The sequence below is a fragment of the Macaca fascicularis genome, chromosome 15 (genome assembly GCF_037993035.2).
Source record: "Macaca fascicularis isolate 582-1 chromosome 15, T2T-MFA8v1.1".
Taxonomy (NCBI): Eukaryota; Metazoa; Chordata; class Mammalia; order Primates; family Cercopithecidae; genus Macaca; species Macaca fascicularis.
The window spans coordinates 46,357,856-46,375,220 of NC_088389.1; the positions used below are offsets into that span (position 1 = coordinate 46,357,856).

At 35.3% G+C, this 17,365-nt stretch overlaps 1 protein-coding gene across 2 annotated transcripts in view; it reads left to right on the forward strand.

Annotated features, from left to right (window-relative positions):
• SHOC1 (shortage in chiasmata 1) overlaps window positions 1-17,365 on the forward strand; it is a 108,333-nt gene that overhangs the window by 70,885 nt on the left and 20,083 nt on the right. For both annotated transcript variants that reach the window (XM_015436862.3, XM_005581073.4), the window contains 6 exons: window positions 785-961; window positions 5,083-5,187; window positions 8,731-8,909; window positions 10,191-10,263; window positions 15,450-15,519; window positions 16,637-16,815. In XM_015436862.3, the coding sequence (XP_015292348.3) occupies window positions 785-961; window positions 5,083-5,187; window positions 8,731-8,909; window positions 10,191-10,263; window positions 15,450-15,519; window positions 16,637-16,815 (783 nt within the window). The remainder of the gene's footprint in view (window positions 1-784; window positions 962-5,082; window positions 5,188-8,730; window positions 8,910-10,190; window positions 10,264-15,449; window positions 15,520-16,636; window positions 16,816-17,365) is intronic.

Below are 17,365 nucleotides of genomic sequence, written 5' to 3' on the forward strand. Positions count from 1 at the left end.
AGAACAGCCTGCTTAAGAACATCAGATTCATTATTAAAATCAATAAGGAAATATGACCCAGGTTCTCAAATATCTTTTCATTCTTTTGGTCTCTAGATGATTATGCAAATCTTTAAATAATGTTATTCTAGTGATAACTGGAAAAATTTTTCATTGTTTGGCTTAAGATTGTATGCTAATAGTGGAGAATGGCAAAGAAAAAAATGCAGTTCTCTTTATATGGGTCTTTATATTTGCCATGTCAAGTTAATTATGGAATAAACCCTCTCTAATAAATAATATAGGCCGGGTGCAGTGGCTCACGCCTGTAATTCCAGCACTTTGGGAGGCCGAGGTGGGCGGATCATGAGGTCAAGAGATAGAGACCATCCTGGACAATATGGTGAAACCCCGTCGCTACTAAAAATGCAAAAATTAGCTGGGTGTGGTGGTGGCTGCCTATAGTCCCAGCTACTCAGGAGGCTGAGGCAGGAGAATAGCTTGAACCTGGGAGGCGGAGGTTGCAGTGAGCCGAGATGGCGCCACTACACTCCAGCCTGGTGACAGAGCAAGACTCTGTCTCAATAAATAAATAAATAATACAGCCATAAAATGATATAATTCCATGTTTGTTTTTATTAGTTTATTTAGAATAAATATCTTAAAATAAGTTTTTATACAATCTCATTATTTTTAACTCAGAAAATAATTCAGATAGAAATTCAGATTTCCACGAAATAACATTTATCAAAATGAGCATACCATCTTTATTAAAACACTGCCATTAATGCTTTTATTTTTGCAGATAGCCAGTGCCAAGCATTTTGCCTCCTTGAAGCAGCAGCTTCTCCTATCTTAAAAAATTTTGTATCCTCCTGTACTCTCCCTACTGCTAATTGGAAATTTGCCACTGTTATTTTTGACCAAACAAGGTTTCTCTTAAAGGAACAAGAAAAAGTAGTAAGTGATGCTGTTCACCAAGGTGAGTGCAAATAAAAGTCACATTATTTAAAAAAGATGTTTAGAAATTATTGTATCAAATTAGTACAAATTGGGTATAGAAGGTTCAGAAATTAGTCATAGATGATGGCATGACTATAATTCAGCTTATGATACCCAGCCAAATCAATACTGGAGGATCAGCTAAGCAGAGAAAAAGGTAAGAAATATCACCTGGCATTACTTCTTAGTGAAGCTCCTAATTGACATATATTACTTGACAGATTCCTATTGCAGAAACTAACTTTATTATTGTCAGCATATGAACCATTCAGTCTCCTCCCAAAAAAGGTCAAAAACTAGATTAATTAAAGTCAATCCTAGGCTTTTTATTTCTACCAAGATGGAGTAACAGGGACTAGATTTACCCTCCTACCAGAAATAACAACAAATAAGACAAAGACAAAATACATAAAACCAGTTTTTAAGACCCTGGACATCAGGCAATGAAGAACAGTGGTTCCTGAGAGGGAGGAAATGAGTGAAATGAGCCCTACCATTACCCAAGCTACCTGTCTTGAAAGAATTGCCAGGCCAAGGTGTAGGGAGAGTTACCTGAGGCAGAGCCTGGTGGACAATTTAAGTTGAGGAGACAGGAGGTAAGAGTCCAGGGAGACCAAGACAGACAAGAGTTCAAAATAGAATATTAGAGAGCAGAGAGCTTCACACAGAGAGTATAGAATTGTGCAGAGCCTCTCCCTCGAGTATTCAGCAGAGGATTGATCAAAGAACATATGTGAGGTGGCCAGGCGCAGTGACTCATGCCTGTAATCCCAGCACTTTGGGAGGCCGAGGCAGATGGATCATCTGAGGTCAGGAGTTCGAGACCAGCCTGGCCAACATGGTGAAACCCCATCTCTACTAAAAATACAATAATTAGCCTGGTGTGGTGGTGGGCACCTGTAATCCTGGCTACTTGGAAGGCTGAGGCAGGAGAATTGCTTGAACCTGGGAGGCAGAGGTTGCAGTGAGCTGAGGTCACGCCACTGCATTCCAGCCTGGGCAACAGAGTGAGACTCCATCTCAAAACAAAAACAAAAACAAACAAACAAAGAATATATGTGAGGAAACTACCTGGAGTTGGAGAAACAAACCATCTGAAAGGACTAGAGGGACTACTATGCTGTATTCACACAGGGAAGGAATAATGGCTGTTCCTACCAGCTAGACTAGAAAAACTCGTAATTCATAGAGGATTAAGGAGAGTACTCAGAAAAATCTTGCCTCAGTAGTGGGGGATAATTATCCCTAGACTTAGCACTGCTCTGAACCTGCCTAACAAATCACAAAGCAGCACCCCAAGGATCAAACTACTTCCAAGGAACTTAGCGGCATCCCATCATAAAGCACAAGAGGATTGATACGAATACAAGAATACCCAACAAGGTAACAGTCATAATGTCTAGCATCCAATAAGATCATGAATTATACAAAGAGGCAGGAAAGTACAACCCATAATGAGAATAATAAATCAAAACAAACCCAGAATCAACAAAGACATTAGAATGACCAGAAAAGTACACTAAAACTTCTTATTACTGTTTTCTGTATGCTTGAAAAGTTAAAGACTTTTAAAAAGACCTAGATCAAACTTCTAGAGACTAAACTACAATGCATGAGATGAAAAATATAGTGGATGTGATTAATGGCAGATTAAATATTGCAGAAGAAAAAATTAGTTAACTTGAAAGCATAGCAGTAGAAACAGTCACTCTGCAAAAACTGTAAAGCATGAAAGAATGAAAAAGAAATAAAAGAAAAGAGCATCAGTAGGCTGTGGAACAACTTAAAGTAGCCTAACATACTGTAATTAGCATTCTCAAAAGAGAGGAGAAAAGAGAGTAAATGGAAAAAATATTTGAAGAAATAATGACTGAAATCTTTCTAAACGTAATGAAAACTACAAACCCACAGATGCAAACATCTCAATGAACACTTAATACAAGAGACACAAAGAAGGTTCACATAATCAAATTACTCAGAACCAATAATAAAAAGAGAACTGTAGGAGGAACCAGAGGAAAAAAACACATGCCACATGCAGGAAACAAAGATAAGGGTGACATGAGAGTTTTTGACATAAATAATATAAATGAAAAGACAATGAGTAACATTTTGAAAATTCTGAAAGCAAAAAACATCAACCTAGTTTTCTATATTAGACAAAATGAGGACTTCTCTTGGAGCTCTTCCTGTCCACATGGTGGTAATCACTTGTGGGCCTTGGGCTGCTTTAGTGTAGGCCAGTAAATACCAGAAGCAGAAAAAATAGGAAACTCACCACTTGTTTGGTGGCATTTTGAAATCTGATCTCCTTCCCCAGTTCACTTGTTACCATTTACTTTTAGAGTTTTCAGATAGCTGTTTCATGTATTCTGTTTTGTGTTTATAGTTGTATTCAATGGAAGAGACAAGGTGGAGTGTACTTACTCCATCTTACCTGGAATCTACTTAATTTATTTTTAAAGCCTGTTTTCTAAATTCATTAAACTTAGATGTCCTATATATTTTTTAAAGGTTAACTCTCTTTTACAAATGAAAAGAAAGTTGAATCTAATCTTATTCCATATAGAGTGCCCAGTCTTTGAGGGGAGCAACATTTTAATCACCAAAACCTTGAGGTCACAGTAGTATTACTTAGATAGAATACCTGATCTGAGAGGAAGGTGTTAATCCATAGTTTACTACTTGAAATACCTGAGCCACAGAAAGGCATCAAGATCAACACTTTGGGGAGCTGGCATTCTGGCAATGATTCTACTGGATAGAAAAACAATTGTCAGCAAACTGGCCTTTATGAAAGAAGACAAGACTTACATAAAATAAAAACTCATCTTCTGGATATAGTTTCAGTCCTGTAATTCTCAGGTTTTAAATTAGCTGAATATGGGTTGAGCTTCTAAAGGCTTTGAACATCATTGAGCAGAATGATGACTATTATAAAATATACAGCATAAGTATGTATGAAGTATAATGGAGGACAAAAAAGGGACATGGTTTTGGGTATCCAATTGGAACAATATTGCATTAATCCCAAGCAAGTGAATAGTTGTTATACTTAATATTCTTTCATTGGCCCTGGAATTGACATAAAACTAAGCCTACAAGTAACAACTAAGTAAACCTAGATTAAAAGAAGTCAGATCATTTCCCAAACTAGTTTCCTAGTCTGTACTCCATTTTCCAAGCATTTTTACATTTCTAGTTCCCCAAATATGTTTTCTCTGCCCTATTCTCATCTCTTGCAGGTCATGATTGACTTGTTCCCACAAGTCCTTCTAGGGGCTGAATATACTACCCATAATTGGCTTTCCTGTTGCCTCTTAATTCCCTACTACATATTGGCCTTGATCTTCATTGAATAGATCATCAATTTGCAAACTTTTTAGCAGAATTCTTTGTTCAAATAAATATTTCATGAGATCCCAATACATGAAAAAGAAAAGTAGAGCTTCTCTGGTTGAATTGGGGCAGGGGGTCTAGAATCCCATCTTCTTGGTCTCACTTTTATACGCAAAAAAATCCAATCTATCATCCAAAAAGCTCTGGAACTAAATGGAACACAAGTAGGCAATTAGCCTGTCCCTGTGAGTTTATCTTTTGTTTGAGTTATAACTTTAAATGAATATTCCTAGGTGTCTACCTCCATTTCAAGGTATTTCTTCATGTTATGATCCTCTACTTTTATCTTAACCAGTTGGCAAGTTATGAATTTATTTTTATTCTTGTTTCATATCTGGGAATCGTTGACTCTTTTTCCCAACAGGAGTAGAAATAACTGAATATTCTTTGGAAGCAACAAGGGCATGAATTCTCAGGTTAGCTGAGTTTAAATGACAGCTCTACCATTTACTCACTAACTGACCTTGGACAGTTACTTAACCTCATTAATACTATTTCCTTTTTCATAAAATTTGGATCATAATAAACTTGTCTGATAGGATTATTGTTATGGATTCAATGAAATAGGCAACTTATATACAGCCTGGCATATAGTAAGCACTCAATAATAAATGTTAGCTCCCATTATTAGGCAGATTCTGATACATATTCTAAAACTGTAATATATAGTCTATGTTTTAAAATGTATTTTTGCTTACTTAGGTACAATTGATGAAAGAGAAATGACTTTCAAGCATGCCGCTCTCTTACATCTTCTGGTAACAATTAGAGATGTCCTTTTAACATGCAGCTTGGACACAGCATTGGGTTGGTGGGGAATATTTTATTTCCCCTTTTCTTCCTATTACATATTTCATCTGAAATAACTTACTTTTCTGAAAAAGATGCACCTTATAAGAAATGATGTAGCCTTCTTTTCTATTATACTAAGCATTACATACATTTTAACATAATTCTAATGAGATATATATATTTTATTCTGCTTGTATTCATTAAAAGAAATTGTCCTTAACACTATCATCACCTAGAAAAATAGCTTTAGGATTCTCTAATCTGGCAGATTTGATTGTATAATCATTATCATGCATGACTTTTTAATGTGAGATTTGACATTTTGCCATAAACATTTTGGGTCCTTATTGCATGTTTGTGGCTTTGAATCTTTGCTATGTAAAATATAACTATAAGGAGTAAGATCTTTTGTAATTTCTTTTTTAGTCATGTCTATATTAGCAAATGAATTACTTGGGTAATAAAAATCAAACTATTTTGAACATATTGTAAATTTCTAAGATTTTGGAATTTTTTAATAATCTATCAAAATTAAAATGTCTGTCTTACTACATTACTGCTTTAGGCCCCTTATTGCAGGACTATTTAGACTTTTTTTTTTTTTCTTGAGACGAGTTTTCCTTTGTTACCCAGGTAGGTGTGCAGAGGTGTGATCTCACTGCAACCTGTAACCTCTGCCTCCTGGGTTCAAGCCATTCTCCTGCCTCAGCCCCCTAAGAAGCTGGAATTACAGGTGCCCGCCACCACACCTGGTTAATTTTGTATTTTTAGTAGAGACAGGGTTTCACCACGTTGGCCAGGCTGGTCTCGAACTCCTGACCTCAGGTGATCCACCCACCTTGGCTTCCCAAAGGGCTGAGATTACAAGCGTGAGCCACCACACCCAGCCTAGACTTGTTTAATAATGGTATGTTTATGGAATTAGGTTTTATAATTTAGAGTTCCTAGAACCTATTTCAAACATAAAGTAAAAATAAATTTCCTCTGATCTAAGACCCAGACATTTTCTCTTATTTATGATCCAGACATAAATATTATTTTTCTAATCCAAGGTTTGGTAACTATTGAGCAGCAGTGAATCATAAACGTACTCCGTCTAAAGAAGTGGGATCTCAGATATTCTAGATTCTGAAATTCTGTTTTAATATCATGAGTAGTAACCAATCTCACTGTTTGTAGAGCTAGCAATCTTTTATAGAAGCTGAGAAGCACAATGAAGTCAGGTGACTAAATAAAAGGGCATGTGACACTACAAGCTTATGCTTGTTTCAGGTACTGTAAAGTAGGGTTGTTAGTCCCCAATCCTTACTTGTCTGAGGATGGAGATAAGACAACCTGGTCCAGTATTAACCCTCAAGTGGTTTAATTGAAGAAAAAAAGAACAGCACCATGTTGGGCTTTCTAAAGGTAGCTGTAGTTTAGTAATAATATTTGGCCAAGTGCATGATCTAGCCAAGTACAGTATGCTCAATACTTACCAAAGCCTTGGATTAAATAAATAATATTTATGGGCTGGGCACCATGACTCACGCCTGTAATCCCAGCACTTTGAGAGGCTGAGGTGGGGGGATCACCTGAGGTTGGGAGTTCAAGACCAGCCTGGCCAACATGGTGAAACGCTGCCTCTACTAAAAATACAAAAATTAGCCTGGTGTGGTGGTGCGCACCTGTAGTCCCAGCTACGCAGGAGGCTGAGGCAGGAGAATCACTTGAACCCCCCAGGCGGAGGTTGCAGTGAGCCAAGATCACACCATTGCACTCCAGCCTGGGCAAAAAGAATGAAACTCCATCTCAAAAAAAGAAAGAAAAGAAAAGAAATAATATTTATGGAGGTTGGCTTAAACAATATTTATCTTTAAGTAGTGTAGTCTATAATTTACCCTAGTTAAGTGAGACCACTGAAAGATTTATACTTGGACTGAATTCTTTATGTTCCTCTAAGAAATGCATTTACTAAATCATACTTTGGCATTACTATTTATCTACCTTAAGGAATACTATAAAAGTAAGATTCTTGTTGGAAAACTAACTTCTTAATCTCCAGGTATCAAGCCATATGAATAATCTAGTTGCTTTGGACATTTTTAGTAGAGGACTTTCTCATTCCTCTATATCTCTTGAAAGCCAAGATCAAGTTAGGTTGTCCTTTCTCTCTGTATAATGGCAGAGGAAAAAAAAAAAAAAATCCATGGAGGTCTGGCTGCCTGCCCTGCCCACTCCCAGAATTATGTGTTTTCTCCTAGCTTCCAGTTTGCCCCCTCTCCCAACCTGGCAAGGTAGTGAGTTTTAGGTTCAAATAATAGAGTTTCTCTTCTGGGCTTTAACCTAGAAATAAATTCAGTATTTATTATGGAATGTGATAGGTATTACAACAGAGATATATTGTAGTGGCACAAAGGATGGAGACTACTATCCTTAAGATGAATATGTTTTAAAAAAAAATAAGTAGAAGTTTGCCAAGTAGATACAGTATAAAAGAGTATTCTAGGCAGAATTAAGAGCCCAGAGGAATGGACCAGTGGAAATGTTGCCAACAGTTCCATGCAGTTAGATTGAAGAGGACAAGGTAGAGGGCAAACAGGAGGTAAGCCTGGAGAAATAAGAAAAGACCAAATCACGGAGAGCCCTTTAAGCTACACAAAAGAATTTCAGGGATGCTACTGGATTACATTTATTTTTCAAAAGGTTAATTCTGATGGCAATATGGAGAATCAGGGGGAGGTCTGAAGATAAGGAGGCAGAAAGAACATAAGTCAGTCTCTAAGTTGCCCATCAGTCTAGCAATTTTAATATAAAAATAGAATTAATATGCACACATACGTAAAACTTGTACATAGACATTAAATTTTTTAAATTTATTATTTCATTTGTTACCCAAATATTCATTAAACACCTCATCTATGTAAGTTACCATGCCAGGTGCTCTAGTGCAGTAATTCACAAAATTCTGTGCAGCAGAATCACATGGAGAGAAATCATTAGGACACAATCTAGAGGTACTGAATATGAATCTTCAAGGATGAATCTATGTTTAAAAATGCCCTTAGTGAGCCTGAATTAGGCACTGCTGTTTTAGCAGCCATATGAATTAAATATGTATAAATACCCTATGTTCTACCCTGAAAGAGCTTATAGGCTAAGTGATATACATAAATAAGCAGATATCAAGTACAAAAGTTGTACAGATAAAATGCCAAGAAAATTCCACTTAAGTAGCCTTTCAACAGGACTTCCATGTAAATATAGGTCCTGGGATTTAGGAAGAGTGCAATAGCATTCAACAAGCCAGGAGGCAGGGTAGGTTCTATATTCAGAAAGTATGTAGCATATATTAATGTGTATATATATATAGCTTAAAAAGAGATATGTGGTACACACTTTTAAGCTTCACTCAGTTTTAAAGTTTTTATTAGTCAATATCTTTGATCAAAATCAGAAAACAATTAAAGGAAATTTTAACTGTCTCTGCTTTGACTCATTTTCTTTCAGCCTTTTTTACCGTGGAGTTTCTTTAAAAGCAAAGACTTAGACAATTTTTTTCTAATTTTGCTTCAATAGGATATTTATCAAAGGCAAAAGATATCTACAACAGCATTTTAGGCCCCCATTTGGGTGACATTTGGAGACAGCTGGAAATTGTACAGTTTATTAGGGGGAAAAAGCCTGAAACCAACTACAAGATACAAGAATTGCAATGTCAGATACTAAATTGGATGCAAAGTCAACAGCAAATTAAGGTTAAGTATTGGAATAAAGCAGGTAAAATAATCAGTTTAAGTAAGAATTGGATGTAAGATACATTTTTGCATTTAACTTTAAAATTATGAAGTAGTCTATACTACTTAGTCCCTTGATGGTTTAGTCCTTGAATAAGGTAACAGAACAGAATCAGAACCATAGAAAGGATGATTTGCATCATTATTCATGTCTCAAATTTAAAAATACTTTACCAGTGTGGGCAATATAGTGAGACTTTGTCTCTATAAAAATTTTTTTAAATTAGCCAGGCATGGTGGTGTGCACCTATAGTTCCACCTATTAGGGAGGTTGAGGTGGGAGGATCTCGTGACCCCAGGAGGTTGAGGCTGCAGTGAGCCATGATTGTTCCACTGAACTTCAGCCTGGGAAAAAGAGCCAGACCCTGTCTCTAAATAAATAAATAAACAAACTTTAGTTTTTATTATGCATGGTTTTCCTATGGATTGGTTCTCCAATTGTCAGAAATTTTGTCTGGTACTTATATAAGTCCATGAACATATACATAATAATACAACTCAATGATTTATTTTAAAATACCGAGCCAGAATCTCATATGATTCCACCAAAACAAACATTTAGTTTTATGCCTTGGATTACATTCACAATTATTTGCCTACCCTACATCAAGCATATAAAGATTGCATTAATGAAGTTTTAACAGAAAAAGCTTTTTAAAATCTTATCAAGCAGAAAAGCATTTCAAATGGTTTACACTAAAAATCCAGATATAAATTTATGTGGCCTTTTTCTGATTTTTCACTCTGTGCCTCCTATTTCTTAACCACAATTTTATAGTTTCTTGGGTAATAACTTTCTTAAGTCATTAAAATAATTTAATCTAAGTGAGAAATTTGAAATTGAAACTGATTTGCTCTCCCCACCTCTCCCCCACAAAGCTGTAATGGTAAGTCAGAAAATATAGCGGTAGATCACTGGTTTTCTCCAACAAATTTAAATGTGTGAGTTGAATTTAACACTAACAGAGACAACCTATGTATTGATAGTCACATATGTGGGGATATTTGAAGAATGCTAAGAATGCCCTATCCCAAAATATTTTCTTCACCGATATTTGATCTTAACAGAATATATTCCTTGTGTTTAAGTGTTGACATCTTTTACAACAGAAATATTTGCTTTGTAATCTTATTGTCGTTAGTTTCATAGGACCAATTAAAGTGTGTTATTTTTGTCACTGTATTAAAACTGTGAAAAAGAATAATCATTCACACATACATGAAATTTTTATTTTTGACTAGGTACTGATTATAATAAGAATGGACTCAGATGGTGAAAAACATTTACTCGTTCAAATTCTTAACAAAATAGAAGGTAGGCAGTTTTAAATTATGCTTCATTTGATAACAAATGCTTGAACTTATAAAAATGTATTGATCTAACCAGCTTTTAAAATTAAGACATAATTAACATAGTATAAAATTCACCCTTTGAAAGTGTATAACTCATTGGGATCTAACCAGCTTTTAAATCAATCTGGACTATAAGTTTGCAGTATAAATATACTACAAGGTGTTTATATGTATTTGTTATTACTAATAATTGACACCTTTTATTGATTGCCTACTAGTTGCTAAATAATATTAGCTACTTACAACTCTATGAGTAGGTTTTATTAACTCGGTTTTACAAATAAAGGAACTAAAGTTCGTGCTAAAGGTGATGTAGCTTGCCAAATCTCACAGGTAGTTAGGGAATCAGGACTTGAAACTAGGACTCTCGTTTTAGTATCATTCTTTCTTCAACTCTCAGTTCTTCAGTTCTCTTGTCTGTTTTCCTCACTTACTACACTTTTCTACCCACTACTGCCCCTTCTGTCAACCCTTTCCACTTTGTGCTGTAGAATCCATAACTTGTTATGCAAACTCTTCTCATTCTTCATCTCCTTTGTCTTAACTTAAGCCCAACTTTCTCCATGATACTACTTCCTCTCATATAAAAGCTAATCATTTTCTCTACATATATATGCCTCATAGAGATGAGAAAGCCATTTCTCGCTTTCCATTATCACTTTCAAAACATTATTCCTCCACCTTTTGAGGCTGTGCCATATTGCCATACCATTGTCTACCACTCATCATCTCCTAACCACCTGGTCATTTCCCATCATCGATGGACAATTGTGTACCTAGCTCATGGTATTCTTTACACTTCTAGTCCTGTCATTATTCTAGGTGTCTTTAATGTTCCTAATGTGAAAGATTCATTCAACACCCTGGACTTATAGTTTCATTGGCCTCCACAACAAAAATTATATTCATCTTCAGTTCCTTGGCTATGCCATGGAACTTGTGATAATGCATAACTGTCCTACCTCTGAATTTTAAATTCTGATACATTGCTCTTTGTCTATACCTATAGCTCTTTCATGATCTTCAACATCTTAGAGATCTATAATCTACCAGCTACTTTTTTTGTTTCATCTCCTTTTCTTTCCAGACTCAGTGATTTGACCCATCACTTTAATCAGTCTTATGCTTCTATTGTACTTTTCATTTAAACCTCAATCCTGAATCAATCAATTCATTTAACTTCTCTATTCCTACACCTGAGATGCTGAGCACTATTGGAGAGAATCACACAGCCATATAGATTGGTACTACTACAAACTCATGCCCTCTAAATTTACCTGGGCTCTTAAGACATCTTAACAATCTTTTTGTATATTCTTAGTTCCACTCCTATTTTCCAAATGACTATACCAAAAACTCCTACTATGTTAACCCGTCCTTTCATTTTTTGGAAGGGAATTGTGCCTTCTAATTTTCATTAATCATGTAAGTGTCCTCCTCAGTTTCCTTCCCTACCATTGTTGTAGAAAAACCGGGCTCTTATCACATGACCAGAAAAGATTAGGCTCGCAGACACTTTGAAGGGTGAGGAGCAGAATTTATTGGGTGAAAAGGAAAAAACTCAGCAAAGCGAGAGGAGTTCCTGTTAACAGGCCGCCATCTCACAGATTGAATCCCAGGTTATCACACAGGAACAGAGGAGGACAGGATCCTCCCTCCTTCAAACAGCAGGAACTTCCCAAGGCCTCATCCTGTCTTCCCAGCGCGCAGGTGGGCATTATTCAGAAAGAATCAGTCATGAAAGGTTGGGCTTCATCCAGGACCAGCAGTCTGGTTTTTCAGCCTTCAGGCTGTTTTAGGCTTTAAGGAGGGGTTTCATGGGGGGACCATTGGCTGCCTCCTGTCTCCATCACCATTTATAGACTTGCCTGCATTTCTCTCTGTTCTTTATCCTTTCCTCTTTTCTCTATAGAAATGAACCACCCTTTGAAGACCAGTTTTTCACTTGTGCTTTGGATACCATCTCCTCCTGCAGTCTCAAGTACTTTGTTCCATCAGTTACTTCCTAGTCCAACCTTTCTCTCTAATGACTGTTTTCCTTAATGTTTAAGTCCTTCAGTCTTAAAAATAAAATAATATACCACTGTCAACCTATGTCACCGTTTGGTTACCATTTCTCTTCCCTCTATAAGCTGCATCTTTTGCCATCTTCATCTCCTAAAATAGTTCTTTACTCTTACCTTACCAAATTATTTATCATGCTGTTTCATATCTCTATGTCTTTATACCTCCTGTTCCTGCTATAAGAGTACTCTTCCCCCTTCATTAGGAAGTTAACTCCTACACATTTTTAAAAAGTTAATTAAAACATTTGTTCAGGAAGGCTTGATTTCAATGCTTTTCCTCTGTGCTCTCAGGCCATTATGTGCATACTTCTAAGGCACCACTTCCCATCTCAGGCTATAAGGGTGTTATCACCCTTAGAAATAATCTTCTTATCTGTTTTCCTCGCTAAAATGTCTGCTTTTGGGGGATTCAAATCATACCCTAATTTATATTCCTAGCACTCAGGAAAATGCCCACAACATAGAAGGCACTCAATAAAAGTTTATTGAACAAATGAATGTGCCAATTAGTGCCTCTCTATATACCTAGTACACACTAAAACTGGTGAAAAAGATTGAACTCAAATATACAAATATAGCAACATAGATCTGCTCATCAGTGCAGGAAGTAAAGTTAACTAATATTTTAAATTATAGTCATGTGAGAATGGAAAGGTCTTCAAGCAGAGTCTTATAAGGTGCTATTTCTTGACAACGTTATCATGTATCCAGAGTCCAGATTTGTAAACTTGGATCTTACTATTTCATTCAGTTTTCCAATCCTGGGAAGATGAGTTTGTGTCCACCAAATTCATAAAATCCTTACTAGTACCAAAACGTTAGAGCAATAGTTAACAATTATGGGGCTGAGACTACCACAGTTGTCTGTAATCAGGGTAATTGGAAACATTTTTTTTTTAAATCAAGAAAGTGCTGAGCAATATTTGCACTATAAAAGGGACTTGGATAACCAAAGGAATGTTTTTGTGAAGAACCTGAGGAAATATGCCTGCTCCACAGAGAAGAATATTTAAACCTACTTAGTGGGACACCTTCTCCTTTGATGTTGCTGAAGATACACTGACAGATTTGTTTTTTCAGTTTTAGTTTTTGTGGGTACATAGTAGGTGTATAAATTTATGGGGTATATGAGATGTTTTGATACAAGCATGCAATGTGAAATAAGCCCATGATGGAGAATGGGGTATCCATCCCCTCAAGCATTTATCCTTTGAGTTACAGACAACTCAGTTACACTCTTTATTTTTAAATGTACAATTAAGTTATCACTGACTACAGTCATCTTTAATGACAGATTCTCACTCTGTTTCGCATATCTAGGTTTCATGCTGAATACTGCTGTCTCTTTTGGCATTCGGTATTATGTAATCGCTGAGCTTGTTGTCTTCATTTCAACAATATCTACTGACACAAAAATTTTGAATCTATAAACTGGAAGATGTTTTTACTCTTTTTCAGGATGGCAGTTATCCTCAGTTTCTGGAGGCGAGGACTTTTCTGCCTAGTGTTAGAAAGTAAAAATGTAGTTCTGTTTTCTATGTGTTTGTAAGATCTAGTACTGCACTCACCAAGTAATTAATCTGCTTTGGGATCATAACTAATACAATCATTTAAGCAGATTAGGTTTGTTTGTTTTTTTTGTATTTTGTTTTTTGTTTTTTTGAGTTTCACTCTTGTTGCCCAGGCTGGAGTACAATGGCGTGATCTCAGCTCACGGCAATCTCTGCCTCCCAGGTTCAAGCCATTCTCCTGCCTCACCCTCCCGAGTAGCTGGAATTACTGACCTGCACCACCACGCCCAGCTAGTTTTGTATTTTTTTTTTAGTAGAGGCAAGGTTTCACCATGTTAGCCAGGCTGGTCTCGAACTCCTTACCTCAGGTGATCCACCCGCCTCAGCCACTCAAAGTGCTAGGATTACAGGCGTGAGCCACTGCACCCAGCCAGATTAGGTTTTAAATAGAAGAATCTATTTAAATATAATCACCTTATGAATTATAAAAGAGAAATAGTACTCACTTCTTATCACTACTAGAACTATTGTCATGTCAAGTAAAGTTATATGAAATTATTAACCATTACTCTCATTATTATTATATCATACCTTTGTCAACTTCATGGTTAAAAAAATACACTAATAGAGTATATAATTTATTTGAACTAGAATTAGCTATTCTTTAATCAATTATGTCTACCAAAAATAAATTGTGTGGATAGGTACAGAATATTTTGAAATTTATTATATTTTATTTAAACATTAGTAAAATAAGAAATTTAAAGTATGAGAAGCAAGAGTGAATCTAAGAAACAGTTCCCAATAAGTCTTCTGCTTCTAAATACTCAGTAGAAAGAGAATAAAGGCATTCCTATTACATTGAAATACAGTCTCTTATTTAGTTATATACTTAAATTTTTGGCTAAAGAACAAAGATAAAATCTACCATGATATTTAGCAAAATAAAATTAACTGCACAGGATTGGTGAGTGTTTAATTTGCTTACTTTAAAATTAAGTTTTTGTGGGGTGTGGTGGCTCATGCCTGTAATACCAGCTCTTTGGGAGACTGAGGTGGGGGTTCACTTGAGGTCAGGAGTTTCAGACCAGCCTGATCAACATGGTGAAACCCTGTCTCTACTAAAAATACAAAAATTAGCTGGGCATAGTGGCAGGCACTTGTCATCCCAGCTACTCGGGAGGCTGAGGCAGGACAATTCTTTCAACCCAGAAGGCGGAGATTGCAGTGAGCCAAGATCACATCACTGAACTCCAGCCTGGGCAACAAAGCAAAACTCCATCTCAAAAAAAATAAAATTAAAAATTAAAAAATAAGTTTTTAATCCATGTTACTATTTTATATAATAAATTTAGAATTTCCATGTTCTATGTATACACACAAGAGAAATATTGGTTATGGTTCAAACTTTCTGATATGCTAAACTTAGAAAAATAATCTAACAAATTGTATTTTAAGCAGTTTTGTTATTCACAGATTTTTAACTCATTCTTATGGTAGTGAAATATATGACACACCAAAAACATGTATCTGAACAAGACACTGAAAAAAGCATTCTTTTTTTCCAACAGGTTTAACACTGACTGTCCTTCATTCAAAGGAAAGAAAAGATTTTCTGGAATCTGAAGGTGTTTTAAAGGGGTAAAAATTCATTCCTTCATCTATGAGGAACAAACATACCAGTTTCACAGGAAAAGCAAAATCTTCCTAGAAGTTAACTTTAAAAATTTAACAAAATCTGAAATTAAGCAATGCCTCTACCCTCTTCCTGAAAAATGCTTTACTTAGGGCACTTTAATTCTGATCATTGTCCTGTGTATTATATGTTATTAGTGTCCAGAAATTTAATTCAATCTTATTTTAACATCCTCAAATAATAATAATAATATTGTTATCGTAGTACAGAAGTGCCTATTTAGAGTACATTTATACCAGTTTCTTTGCTCAGCATTGTTTTTTACATCTTCTTTCTTCGGGGTTCTCCTTCTTCCTGAAGTATGTCCTTTAGAAATTCTTTCAGTGAGGGCCTGCTAATAATAAATCAAGTGTTGAATCGTGTAAAACTCTTTATTTTGCCTCATTTTACATAGAAATTATTTTTTTCAAATATTGGGATCCAAATAATAAAAAACATGTAAATCAAATAGAAGCTCATAAAAACTGGACATAGATACTTTTTAACTTCTAGATTGCTCTGATAGAAAGCAGCAATAGAGAATTTTAATTATAGTAGGTGGTATGTTTTATGAGATTTGAAAATGTTTATGAGATTTTATGAGATAAGAAAGCTAAATTTATGATATTTAAGTGTCCATCTTTTTTTGTTGTTGTTAAATCACTTATGAAGCCCATTAAGAAAAAAAAAATCCCATTTTAAAGTTGCCAGATAATATCCTGTTATGTAGATTATCTAAGATTAAGACCTTATATTTGTAAGAAAATGAGACTGATTTTTCATGCTGATTTCTGTTATTGATAGTACTCAGGTAATAAAATCAGGCTATCTCCCATTTGAGGATATGAAATGGGCTACAGGTTTTTATATCCTGGTATAAAATATATATGATCATTAAGAAGAAAAATATAAGGAAATTAACACAATTGAAGAGCAAATCAACAGAAAATGCACCAGTGCCTTTCTAAGATGAGGCATAGATTAGAGAAGGATGGAACAGCCAGAAAACAGTCATCTTTTAATAGTCCAAGCAAATAATAACACAAGTATAATGCCATTTTCTTGGCTTTCTTTTGTCTTTAGTACAAGTTCCTGTGTAGTTGTACATAATCAATATATTGGAGCAGATTTCCCCTGGAGTAATTTCACATTTGTGGTGGAATACAATTATGTGGAAGACTCTTGTTGGACTAAACACTGCAAAGATTTGAATATTCCTTACATGGCCTTTAAAGTGATTCTTCCAGACACAGTTTTTAAAAGTAAGAATATAAACCAAAATCCTTTTCCTTTTTTGCTTTATTAGAAGGAAAATTTTCTATTTTCTGTTTATGATCTATGGATAAAAATAAGCTGTGACATTAGAAGCCTTGAGTTCAACCTCTAACCCCACCACTATCTGTGTAACCTACGGTAGTCCTTTAATGGTCTCTTACGTCGTAGTCCTCATTTGTAAAGTAAGCTTTACTAATTATATGTTTTCATTCCTTTATCTAACTTCTAAATTTTACTTATAATAGCACAATTTTATTACATTTATGTCCAATCTTAATCTGATGGCTTTTATGCAATAGTATTTTTTATTGATTTTTAGGGGACAATTGTGTAATAGTATGCTAACTGATTCAGAAAATTGTAATATGCAAAACAAATTATCTACAAATACTTAGAAAAAAGTCTAAACCACTTCATATGTCAGTTTATTTCTTTGTATTTGTCAGTAACACCTCATATGACTAAGGCTGTGAATTCTCAGATCCATAAGTCTGATACATTTTTGAGTATAAAACACACTCAGTGTGAGAGTGCATC